Source organism: Epargyreus clarus, unplaced genomic scaffold, assembly GCF_041222505.1.
Source record: "Epargyreus clarus isolate Ecla_fem2 unplaced genomic scaffold, WU_Ecla_fem_2.2 ptg000016l, whole genome shotgun sequence".
Classification (NCBI taxonomy): domain Eukaryota; kingdom Metazoa; phylum Arthropoda; class Insecta; order Lepidoptera; family Hesperiidae; genus Epargyreus; species Epargyreus clarus.
In genome coordinates this window covers 3069383-3082076 of record NW_027332224.1, presented here as the reverse complement: position 1 = coordinate 3082076, position 12694 = coordinate 3069383, and the positions used below count along the sequence as shown (strand labels likewise).

Sequence of the window (12694 nt, the reverse complement as noted above, 5' to 3'; positions counted from 1 at the left end):
CCATGACAGCGAATGACGTCATAATAAAAAACTGGGTTCTTTATCAATTACGAGCAACCCTGACCAGCCCACAGCTCGAGTGCCGGTCAACAAAAGAACAAAACGCCGCCGTCCCCCGGCCGCTAATTGTCCGGGATCGAATGCAAACAATCACAAGCACGCCGGCCGCGCGACGCACGTATTTCTATCGCGAGCGTCTAGACGGCGACCCGCGGTGTGCTCCCGACGTGATTCTGACATAGATCAATGTGTAATGCAGATACTAAATGACATGAAATTCAATTTATTTTTTCCGTAACGTAAACTGTGATGAACGGCAAGAATATACATGTACTTACTGTTTTTTTATAAGAATTAGATATATCGAATAAACTCATAGAGCACTGTATTTGATGTACAAAATTATAACAATATGGTTCAAATACTCAGAGGACAAGGTTCTGTGATCGACACGTAGGTTACGGCTAATTTTCGATTTTTTTAGACCTCATATATACATTTAAATGAGTTTTCTTGGTGTAACTTTAAAGTAGTATGAACCATAGTCATTATTTATTACGTTTTATTATACTTTCACGACCACACGAATGTTGGCAGTATTGGCTTCTGCAATAATTGAAAGTATTTAATATCTATTAGCGATCAGTACTTAAACTACCTGAAAATAGTTTTGATTGTCGGCAAATCGCCAAAGCGTTAAATTTTTTTAACTAACTGCCCTCCAAATTACTAGTTTTACGCCAACAATTTTAATATCCAAATACTTAGTACATTTTATTATAATTAAATTGCCAGCATTCTGAACTATTTTCAAACATGAATGTCTTAAGCCCCCTCTCAAACTTAAAAAATTGCAATTAGGTAGTAAACGTTCCAAAAGATTTTTAAAAGTAATTATCTATAATATATGTGTCTGAAAAACAGCAAGAAAATAATAAAAGCTAAATAATCTATTCTCTGCCTAATAGTCTTCGAAACTAACTATATTGTATTATGTAGCCAATTTCAACTAGCACTTCGATCAATACATTACTAGAAAAAAAAAAAACACCCCTAATTTTACTCTATTTTTATATCTCTTACTTTATATTGTTGGGAAAACAATTCTGTGTTTTATTGTAAAATTAAAAAAAATTGAACTATTAATTAAAAATGGAATCTAGAAAATATTCTTTTCAACACTCCTAAAACAGTATATTTAGACGGTGACCTTATTTTTTTTCTGCTGTTTTTTGTATGCATCATAAAATATGTAGGTTCGTAGGCACAAAACAAAGAGTTCTTCACCTACTGTTCATTCTTAATCTGTGCCACGTCCAAACCGGACAAAAGGAGTGTGTAGACGAAAACAATTGTAGCCAATTATTCGAGTAATTGAGATGAAATCAAAAGAAATCACTAGATTACAGTAGAAATAGAAAGTCATTGTTTTTTAATACCACGGTATTGGTAACATCGTTCAAATCTTCGTTATAGATGGCGCGTAATGAATGTTCCATATTACATCTTTTTTATAATATAATATAGGTGTAGCAGACGAACATGCAATCCATCCGATGTAAGTGGCTACTGCCGCCCATGGACATCTGTAATCAACCCCAGATAGGATTACATATTGCACGCCTCTGCCCCTGAAGACTAAGCTGGAACGCCTCGGAAAAGTATGCCCTTACCACACCCTTCAAACCAGAACACAGCAGCGTTTAACACTGCTGTTATGAGGCAGAAATAGGTAAACCAGAACACAGCAGAACGAAAAAACTTCTTGTTCGAAAAATCTCAAGGTGTGTGAAGTTTACCAATTTATACTTGAACAGCACGGTAGACTGTGCCTTGAACCCCTCACTCTGAGAGGTAACCTGTGCCCAGCAGTGGGACATTAATGGGTTCACGACATCTTTTCATATAAAAAATAATTATAATTATAATTTTACAGTAATTACTCCAAAATACATATTACAATATATACTTTTTAGTTTTTACGGCAATTTACCGTAAACACAGAGTAGTTGACATATGTACGTTCATTGTTAATAATAACCAATCTATCCAATATTTTGCCTACTAAAGAAAAATTACCAAACCGAATTTTGACAATGTCTCCGTACTAGAAATTCAAAATTCTCGATTTTTGGTAAGCATTTAGAGAGTTTGAGTTTTAATATTCCTTATTTCTTTCTTTAATGAGATATGTCATAAATATACTAACAAGTTCTAAACGTCAAAATGGCGGAAAAAAAATATGCAAATCGCGTCTTTAATAATAAGCAAATCTTATATATAAAATTCTCGTGTCACAAAGTTAGTTACCGTACTCCTCCGAAACGGCTTTACCGATTTTCACCAAATTTTATATGGATATTCAGTAGGTCTGAGAAATGGCTACTATCTATTATTCATACCCCTAAGTGATAAGGATTTTTCACCTTTAAGATTTTTTTATATAACAACACAATGTTTGCCGTGTCAGCTAGTAATAAATAAAAAACTGTTTATTATTATGTAGGTATGTATTAAATTTTATTTCAAATACAATTTGGCGGACTAATAAATTGATATTAAACACTAGGTAAGACACTAGTCTTAAATAATAACAATAAACTATCAACTAAGGTTTGTTTTTATGTAAAAAAAATCTTATTTTCGAAATTATCGCTACTATAATATCGTGTTTGTATAAGATTTAGTTTATTATTGTAACTATTGTCTTAAAATTTGGAACCACATTGTAAGAATTCCCCTTTTTAACCACTTTTCAATATCATTTCTATTAATATTTTATTTATTTATACAAAAGTTAGTCAATTCTCCCCCGTTATTAATACGTAATCTATCCAAATTTTGAAAACCAAAAATCGGAATTTGACAATTTGTAGTAATAAGTAATTGTCAAGCGTTGATCTTTGGTAGACAAACCTTAGATAGATCGATTATTAACATCGGACGTTGCTGGTTACCAAAATGACTATTTATAGTAGTCAGCATGACAGGACGAGCATCTATTTGGCGGTGGTCGTGACCTCTTACTCAGATAGGAGTCAGAGTGGCATGTGCATGTCATATTCAGATCGGGCTTCATCAACTTCAACGGTCTGACGTCATATCTGTCTGACCTTCTAGTTGAAGTTGACGCATCCTTCATTACAACTCCAACACACTTCTTACAATCCGTTTCATCTTTCACACGTGTGGAATCACAACACAGCTTTGATTTAGTCTCCGGGACACAACAGGTGGATTTCTTGGTTTGTCCCATCGATTTTTGATCCTCATTCGGGCACAAGGGACACCCACTAGCAGAATCTGGTTTCTTATCTTGTTTTCGACGTAACGTTTCAGTTTGTGACGCTTTACTTAGCTGATTGTCTGAGAAACATGTTTTGCACTTTCCTTTTGAAGTCTCTTTAGGTGTATCATTGTCTGGATTGCATACTTTACACTTTATTACTGAAGTCTCTACATCTTGTGACGGTTCTTGATTTTGATTATTTGGATCTTCTTCAGGATAACACACTTTACACTTTGGCTCTGGAGATTCCATCTTATTCTTTGCATCATTAAGGTTACACTCACACTCTGTTTTCTCACGATTGCAAATTTCGCACCTTGATTCTTTTGCTTTAGCCTTTTTAGGCGGTTCTTCGTTTGGATTACATGTACACTTTGGAGGTTCCATCTGCTTATTCTTCGCATCCTTTGGAAGACATTCACACTCGGATTTCTTACGACTGCATACTTTGCACTTTGATTCTGTTGCTTTTATCTTCTTAGACTCTTGCTTTTGACAGGTACATAAATCTTCTTCGGGATAGCACACTTTACACTTAGGTGTTGGTTCTATCGGTTTCTTAGTTGAACGACAAACGCACGGTTCTTCTTGGTCGTTAAAGCTAGTTGCAGAAGTAGCCGTTCTTGAAAGTACACAGCTCTCGATCTCACAAGAAACAACGTCATCGTCTGTAATATCAGCAGACGTTGTGTCAGACTTCATTGCCTTTGATAATTCACTCCCGCAGACAGAGCATTTCGAAATATCCGCACGGGGAGTACAACTGCATGGTTTTATTTCCTTTGCTCTATCAGCGCTTTGTGAACGTGGACGAGACCAAGATATGGATTTCTCGACATTCTTCCCACTGCAGAAAGGACAAGATTGACTTCTTTCTACACCTTTGGATGGAACTTTGCTCTCACAAGACTTGCAGACTGAAGACTTAAATGAAGATTTTTTGGAAAGTGAATTTGCATTTTTCGAAGTTTTCGTATCACGCGTTTTAATAAGGCACTCGTCAGATTTATCAGGTACAAGGATTTTCTTAATCGCATCGAGAATGTTTCCAAAAAATATTAATTCCTGTACATTCCCCGCTTTACCACCTTGGTTCGAAATAATCCTTATTTTACAACAAGTTTTCGGCTTTTCATCAGTTTTAGTAGCTTTACAGCAAGGTTTGGGTCTTTTATCGATCTTAGAGCTAGATTTCTTCATCTCTGGCGGTGGAGAGAGACACGAATGAACTTTTATATCCCTTGGTTTATCTCTAATACTGTTTGCTTCTAACCCAATATTACTTGTTGTTGTTGAAGTGTCTTTCATAGACTGACTGGCTTGACTGCATATACTGCATGTCACTGATGACTTCTTTTTCGCTGCTTCATTAGATGCTTTATCACAACATACTTTAATACTATTCGCTGATTTGTGACCTATTGAAACTTTAGATCTATTTTTCTCTGGTTCATTAGCTTCGGATTCTTTTATACATATACACTGTTCTTCAGTTTCTTCAAAACTCGCTGCTAAATCTGTTGTCGAAGTAGCAACATCTTTCCACATAGCATCACAACAAACTGTTTTAATTTCTGTTTTACATGCACATGAAGCGTCTTTCTTCGAGGATTTCTTTTTTAAACTTTTATTAGACTTCTTACTGGACTTTGTAGAAACTTTCGATTTGTTACTTATATTTCCAAATGAACAACTTTTAGGGCATACAAGGGTTGGTGGTTCAGTTTCTGTCGCAGCATCACGAACCTTATTACATTTAAAAATGGAAGACTCTTTTGTTTCTTTCTTTCTTTTATCTTTTGATCCAGAATCAGAGACGCAAGACCTCGTTTTTGTTACAGTTTTCATACATGGAATCTCTTCTGATTTAGTTACTTTCGGACGATTTTCACCATCAGATTTGCTTTCGTTACTTGTCATCGAAGTGATTTGTTTTATTTTACAACAAGGACTTATTCCAAATTCGTTAGGCTTATGTGGATGTTTTTTCTCCGTTTTAACTGTTACTACTTGTCTCTCTTCGCTTACTGTGCCGTCGTCGTTCTTAAACTTCATAACCTTAACTGTCTCTTTGTATTTCGTTTCGAAATAGCCTAATGAGTCTTCTTCATTTTCTTCTTTCGCTTCTGGCTCCTTATAAGTCTCACAAGATGTTTTTTGTGATACTTTCCCATTTTCTTTTCCAGTGACTTCAGTCTCACAAGGAGTGCAACAAGATTGAGGTGTTTCATCAGCAGCTGTCTGTTTTTGGTCTGTGTCAAGCTTACATCGTATTTCCTCACACGCGTATATTAATCTATCGACACTCCCAGAGACTAACCCATCCAACTTACATTGGCAAGTTAGACTGATAACCTTCTCTAATTGAGCATTGAGATCATCCAATCGTTTTTGGTTGACTGTACAGAGAGAAGAGGCTTTATCTCCAATAACTTCAATACCAGGCTGAGTTGTGACGTCACACGGACTTTTCTTCGGCTTTCTTTCCTCTTCCTGCTTACACGGAAAGCATACAAAATCATCTCCTGTCTCTGGATGCTTCTTACAATAACAACGTTTTTTAGTATCATCGTCTCCTTTCTTATTCTTATACTTCAACTCTTTGAACCTTTTCAATCTGAAGTTGTCTTCTCTCTCTATTTCCTCTAATTCAGACATAATGTACCTCATACTCAGCTGTACTCTTGGCACGACCAGTTTGGACAGGACATTCCATTTCCTGCGTACAAACGATAATCTAAATATCATCCATCTCATTTTGAAGCTGCCAATGTTCACCCTTCCGTCATCAGTTCATCATTAACATACTTCTTTTTCCGCAATACTTTAAGGGTATATTGAAGATTGTTGCTTCGAAATATATTCGATATTAAGTAAAGCTTGTTCCTCAAGAATTATAAAGTAGTTTTATTATTCAAAATACGTGAATAAAGACAAGCATAATAAATCTCATATGAATCTTTATTATTTATGGTCAATCGTATATAAATAATATTGATTATGTTATCGTATTACTCATCTAAAGTAACCTATCCAGTAAGTTTTTTTTTTCTGATTATTAAATATATCAATCATTAGAAGGAGGGCTAAGTTGTACCATATTACTATTACAGTAGAGAGAACAAACATTTAATTCTTCAGAAATCGAATCATTTGCAATAGAGTTACTATTTTTGAAATCTAACAACATATCACACGATACCGAATGTTTGACAATCGGTGTTGCTGATATTCTAAAAATCATTTCGGATTTCGCTTTACGATTTAAAAATAAGAAACCGCGTTGATTTTGATTAGGTGTCGAACAAACAGCTACTTGTTTATCGTCATCGTCAAGTGACTCGTAAGATACGTCATATTCTTCATTCTCATCATCCGCTAATAACATTTCGGTTGGATCATGTTTCTGTGTTCTAACTGTTATAGTCTCTTTCTCTTCTCGTATTGTACCATCAGGGTTCTGTGTTCTTTTGACTTTTGTTATCTTACGGATTTTCGTCTCGAAGTAACCCAAGGAACTGTCTACAGCTGGTGGTATCGCTACCTTGTCTTTTTCCACTGGTTCTTCTTCCTTCATTTGCCCTTCGCAAACTTCACAGATGTTCGAACGCTCTGGAGTTACAGGTGGAGTTGGTTCTGGAAGAAGAATATCTTCTTCTAACGGTCGAGAGCAAGTTATGCAGATCGATTCGGTAGATGCTGTTTTCTTCTTAGGCCTGTCGTCACAAGAGGCACATGGAGGCGGGAATTCTTCTACATACGGCAATAGATCTTCCATGTTTTGACATATGTCGCACGTCTCACCAGTAGCTTCGGTTTCACCCTCACATACACAATGTTCGTTGCAAGTAGGGAAAATAGCTCTCTTTTCAAAATCAACGGGAGTATATTTTTGATATAGATCTATCCGTGCTTTTGCTTCTTCGCATGAGTTTAGGAATCTGTCTACACTCACTGTTATAATGTTGCCCGATCTAAGCTTAGCAACGGACCGTATGACGTCATCAATGTGTGATTTAAGCGCATCTAAGACAGTATGTTCTGGTGTATCGACTGCAACATGTCCATCTTGGTTCACATCTCTCCTCACATCACCGATTGACTTTATAAAGTCTTCAACACTGTCCCCTAAAAGACCTTCTGTTTTCGCTTCTTTTCCGATTTGTACTGTCCTTGCAATGTGATGTGAAAGCTCTTGAAGTGCTTTCTTTTCTTGTAACTTTTCTTTGTCTTCCTCTATTTTCCTTTTAAACTCCTTACACGACGATACAAATTTCTCAACGCTTGCTGATCTTAGTTTCTTCTCTTCCATTTTCGCTGTCAATTCTTCTAATTCGCTCACATAATCTTTTAAGTGGTCTAATTTTTGCTCGTCTAAATCCTTTTCAGACATTGGAATCGGTTTGCCTTCTATTTTTGCTTTAATTATAGTACAAGATCTAATAAAGTCTTCCACGCCAGGTGTAAGAAGCCCTTCTGCTTCATAATCTTGTGTCATTTGCATAACATCGTCAATATGGGTCGTGAATTTTTCTACTTCAACTGTTTGCTGCCCTTCGTCAACTTTTGGTACGGATTTACTTAGTTTCTCATCAACTACTTCACAGGCTTTAACAAATTTATCTATACTTGATGAAGCAAGACCTTCATCTTGGATCTCTTTAGTAACATCGACTACATCCCGCAAATGGCACTTTAAACAATTTAATTCCTCCTTTACATCATCATTAAGTTTAACTGGAGGTTCCGTCTCGAAGAAATGTTCTACCCTAACCTTCGCCGCCTCACATATCCCCAAGAACTCAGTTGCATCAAAACTATTGATACCCACATCTATGAAATCTTTACTAATAGTTATAATATTTGTTATACGTCGTTTGATGTAAGTCAATTTACTTTCTATATCTACTACAACACCAGTAGTAGAACATGTAGCTGGACAGGTAGTTGAAGGGGGTCTTGAAATAGTCTTAAGAGACTCGGTAAGTTGTACTATTTCTGGTGTAATCGGTTCTACGGGCTTTGGTATTGGTTTCTCTGGTTCTGGTGGCTTAGGTTGCAAAAAGTATTCCGGCTCCGTATCAGTAACAACGTTTTCGGGTTCGTCCGTTCGTTTGTCACATATAGGGCAAACATTTCCCTCTCGATGATCATGTTTTTTCTTACTATCCCTCTTCTTTTTCCCTTGTACTTTCTTGAGTCTGCTAAATTCCTCTCTAGCCAATTCTTCCAATTCAGATAAAATATACATAGCGGTAACATTCGTTCTTGGTATAACGATTTTTTTCAAAACATTCATTTTCCTGTAGACAAATAAAATTCTTCGTATCAAAAAAAATATTCCTCGTTTTTAAAGCTGCCGTGAACCCAATCTTCTTCACTAAGAACTTCTCAAAATATGATAATACATATTCATAATAATTATTATATTTACAATGAGAACAATAAAACTCTTACGTATAGCAATATTTTTTCTTACATAATGAATAATTAAAATAAACCGATTCATGTGTTAAATGTGTTTATTACCGACCACGAGAAGTAATTAAAAACAGTGAGTATTCGAATGAAACTACTTGTTAGATTCGTATCCAACACAATCGATACAACTGCTTACTGATATAGGACTGTATTCCCCAAAATCTATCGACAGCAATGTGACGGATGACATGCAATATCTTAAAACTGGATTGGACATGGGTGAAGGCGGGTTAAAGGTCTCCGAGTTAACTTTCCTTTGGAGTGGTAAGAGATAGAAATAATCCGAACTTTTCGTGGTAATGACACCTATTGTCCTCGAACCGGAGTAGGAATTCGACCTGGATGAAGTTCCCGATACTGTCGATGGTTGATAGGTTATTCTTCCAGACCGTTCCTGGTTTATGGGATTCGGTGGTGGGATTTGCTTTGCTTTCATTAGAGTTCGAAACTCTTTTTTAACTCTAATGACTTTCTTCTCTTCTGTGATTGAGCCGTCTTCTTTCTTCACTCTAATGACTTCAGTTATCTCCTTGATTTCAGTCTCAAACCTCCCAAGTTCTAGATCAATTGGTAGTTCGTATACAGGTTGCGGTGGGGGAAAGAATGGTTTCGGTTCTGGTTTGGGCAATGGCTCTGGATTAGGCAATGGTTCCGATTCCACTACCGGCTCAGATACTTCAGCGGCAGCAACTTTTTCTTTCAAATACTTCTTCTTGCATTCCTCGCATAACTTATCCAATGTTTGGTGGAGTTCCTTCTCACCCTCCGATTGGACGCTTCCCGATTTCTGTTCCAACTTCTCTTTCAACTGCTCCGCTGTTTTGATGAAATACTCAAAGCTTCCCGCTATTATACCTTGTTCGTCCATATCCTTCGTAATATTTATGATTTCGTTCATGTGCATTTTGAATTCCTCGACTTTGATGTCCTCCTCCGTTTGTTCTGCTTCAGGAAGGACCAGAGCGTCACAATTTATACATCTATCGATTGCAGACCACTCTCTACTCCGTTCGCAGTTTGTACACATAACCGGTTCTTTCTTTTTTTCTCTCATTCCGAATTGGGCCCCTTTTTTCAAACTCAAAATCTTCTTTAGTCTAAAGAATTCCTCTCTGGCAAACTCGTCCAACTCGTCCAAAATGTACACCATCGTCACATTAGTTTTTGGGATCACGATTTTCTTCAGTACATTCATTTTCCTGTAGAAAATTTAATATTTTTTACTTGTTGCCTTTGGAACTGCCGATAACTCTGTCTCCGTAAGGACTGTACGGTTTGACGTCATTTGTGACGTCGTTAATATGGTTATCCGTTGACCAGGAAGGTTCGACGTTGAAGGCTTCCAATCATCTTCGGTACTATTAACACATTGTTATAAATGCAATTATAAAGCTGGCGATGAACTCTGCACATTTTTTGTAAGCAAATTACAGATTTTTCACTCAGTTGTGTAATAATTTTAGTATTCAGATAAAAGTCAAGTTTAAAATAATAATGAGGTTAAAATAACTGAAGAAGAAATGGCATTTCTGGCGAGAAAATAAAGAAACGTTTCAATTAACATCTATTGTTATCAATTTTTATAATAAACAAGAAAATAACCTTACAAAGCAATACAAATCTTCCCAATTGCAGTTTCGCCAGTTTCGCCTATTGTGGTGGTGGTAGAACCCTTTGTGGTTCGACTCCGGCGGCATCACCGCCACACCTATTTCTACCTAATAACAGCAGTGTTAGGCGCTGCTGTGTTCCGTATGGAAGGGTGTGGTAAGGGAGACATACTTTTCCGAGGCGTTCCAGCTTAGTCCTCAGGGGTATATATAGGAGTAGGTAGCCGACGAGCATGCAGTCCACCTGATGGTAAATGCTTACTGTCGCCCATGAATATGTGTAGTCCAACCCCAGGTAGGATTAGATATTCCTACCTGAGGTCGGCCACAGATGCGCCGCTACCCCTGGGGACTAAGCTAGAACGCCTTGGAAAAGTATGTCTCCCTTACCACACCCTTCGAACCAGAAAACAGCGCTTAACACTGCTGTTATGAGGCAGAAATAGGGGTAACGCTGGTGCCGCCAAAGTCGAATCACAAAGGGTTCTACCACTTTCAAATTAAAACTTATACGATTGAAACTTGTAGTAGAACAGCCCACGATGCTAAATGTGTACAAACTCGAGCGTCATTGGGACCTATACCATTGTGTAGATTAGATGTTAGAATAAAGAAAAGGTTATATGATATTTTTCGATTCAACGTTGTGTTTTCTTATTCTGACGATTTGAAAAAAAAATAGTATGACGATGTATGAAGAATGTATTTTCCTAAAAATTAGCCTTTTCCTTTAGTTTGTGATACATCATTTCTTCCCAGCGATTCGTGCTAATAAGTGACACTATCAGATAGCATAATAATACAGGGGTTTTTTTTAACGTGACTAGCTCTTTTCACTACTTCGACGTGTGGTAATCGGCAGATTATGATGTTTTCCGCTTTCTAGCATTATTATTATAAATATATATTAGTATGTATGTTAGTCTGTAAGGTATATGTAATATGGACCTTGTTGTCTGAAATAAATGAATAAATAAAATAAAAATAAAAAAATATTTCCTTTATATTAAAAAGAAAATTGACCACGCTCGAGCATGTCCAGTGATCGATTTTTTTGATTGTGCAATTCCCCCGACATAGAAATCTCAATTATGGATTAGGATACTCAACAAGGTGTAAGGTATCTTCCATATCTTTGTCTGTCGCGCTCGAGACACTCCCGAATCCCCTCTTGGGCTGCCCAACTATTGAAAATTTATACGATTTTACCTTGCAAACATCTGCGCTAAATTTTACGAAACTTATTTAAAATATATATAAGTAGAACCACAAACACATTTAAGTCCAAAATTAACTTTTCCAAAACGCCTAAAATTTAAAAATCACAAAACACACAACTATCATTAGAATATTCAGTTTTTTAAATCTAAAACATTCGCGCACGCCACCAGCACTTTCTAAGTTTTATAAATATGAAAAATGAAAATATACGCTTTTTTTTCTATTCTGAAATAATCTGCCCCGTAATAACTTGGAACGAAACTCTACAATTCACTCAGGCGTAAAATTCTGAGCTCAGCGTATTTTAATATTACTATAGAAATGCAAAATCCGTCCGTCTGCTAATACTCTGCTTATAAGTTGGTCGTACGTCTGCTTCTACTGGCTTATACGGTCCTCTGCTTATTTTTCTTTTTATAGTATAGAAGTAGCAGACGAGCATGCAGTCCACCTGATGGTAAGTGGCTACTGCCACGCTGTAATCAACCCCAGATCAGATTAGTTTCCTACTTGAGGTTGGCCCCATGGTAAAGCTTAACCTAAAACTGCTGTTGTTAGACGAAAATATATATCGACATGCGGTGTTGCCTCCGGATCTTGTCGAATCACGAATTCCAACACATGTGCAAAGAATTTTACTAATGCAACTCTCTGATTAATAGACAACATGTCAACCCCTTACTGTCCCACTGCTGGACAACGGTCTACAAGAAGGGCTTCCTAAAGAGAGGGGAGTCCTCTACGCAGCGCTGATGTCGGGCTTTTAGAGCGATAAAAGTCCCACATAACCCGTCGTCGCTCCCATGGCGTCGGGTACCTTTTGAAGGTTTCCCCCTCGTCAACCAAAAAAAAAATAAAAAAAATAAATAAAAAAAGGCCATAGTCCACCGCGCTGGCCAAGTGCGAATTCGTACCTTACCCACACCTTTGAAACTTTTCTTGTCGAACCCTCAGATGTACAGATTACCTCAAGATGTTTTCCTTTCCGTAATAGCGTAATTTCTCATACGGTGCACATAACATTGAAAACTCAGAGGCGCGAGCCTGGCATCGAACCTCGGACCTGATTGAAAGGCCGAGTTTCAACCGCCAA

At 37.0% G+C, this 12694-nt stretch overlaps 1 protein-coding gene across 1 annotated transcript in view; it reads right to left on the bottom strand.

Moving 5' to 3' along the window:
* Positions 1 to 2533: 2533 nt before the first annotated feature.
* Positions 2534 to 12694, bottom strand: part of LOC140748493 (uncharacterized) — a 31093-nt gene continuing 20932 nt past the window's right edge. Inside the window, exon 6 of the mRNA XM_073081306.1 lies at positions 2534 to 6008. Coding sequence (XP_072937407.1) covers positions 2966 to 6008 — 3043 coding nt within the window. The 3' untranslated portion in view covers positions 2534 to 2965. The remainder of the gene's footprint in view (positions 6009 to 12694) is intronic.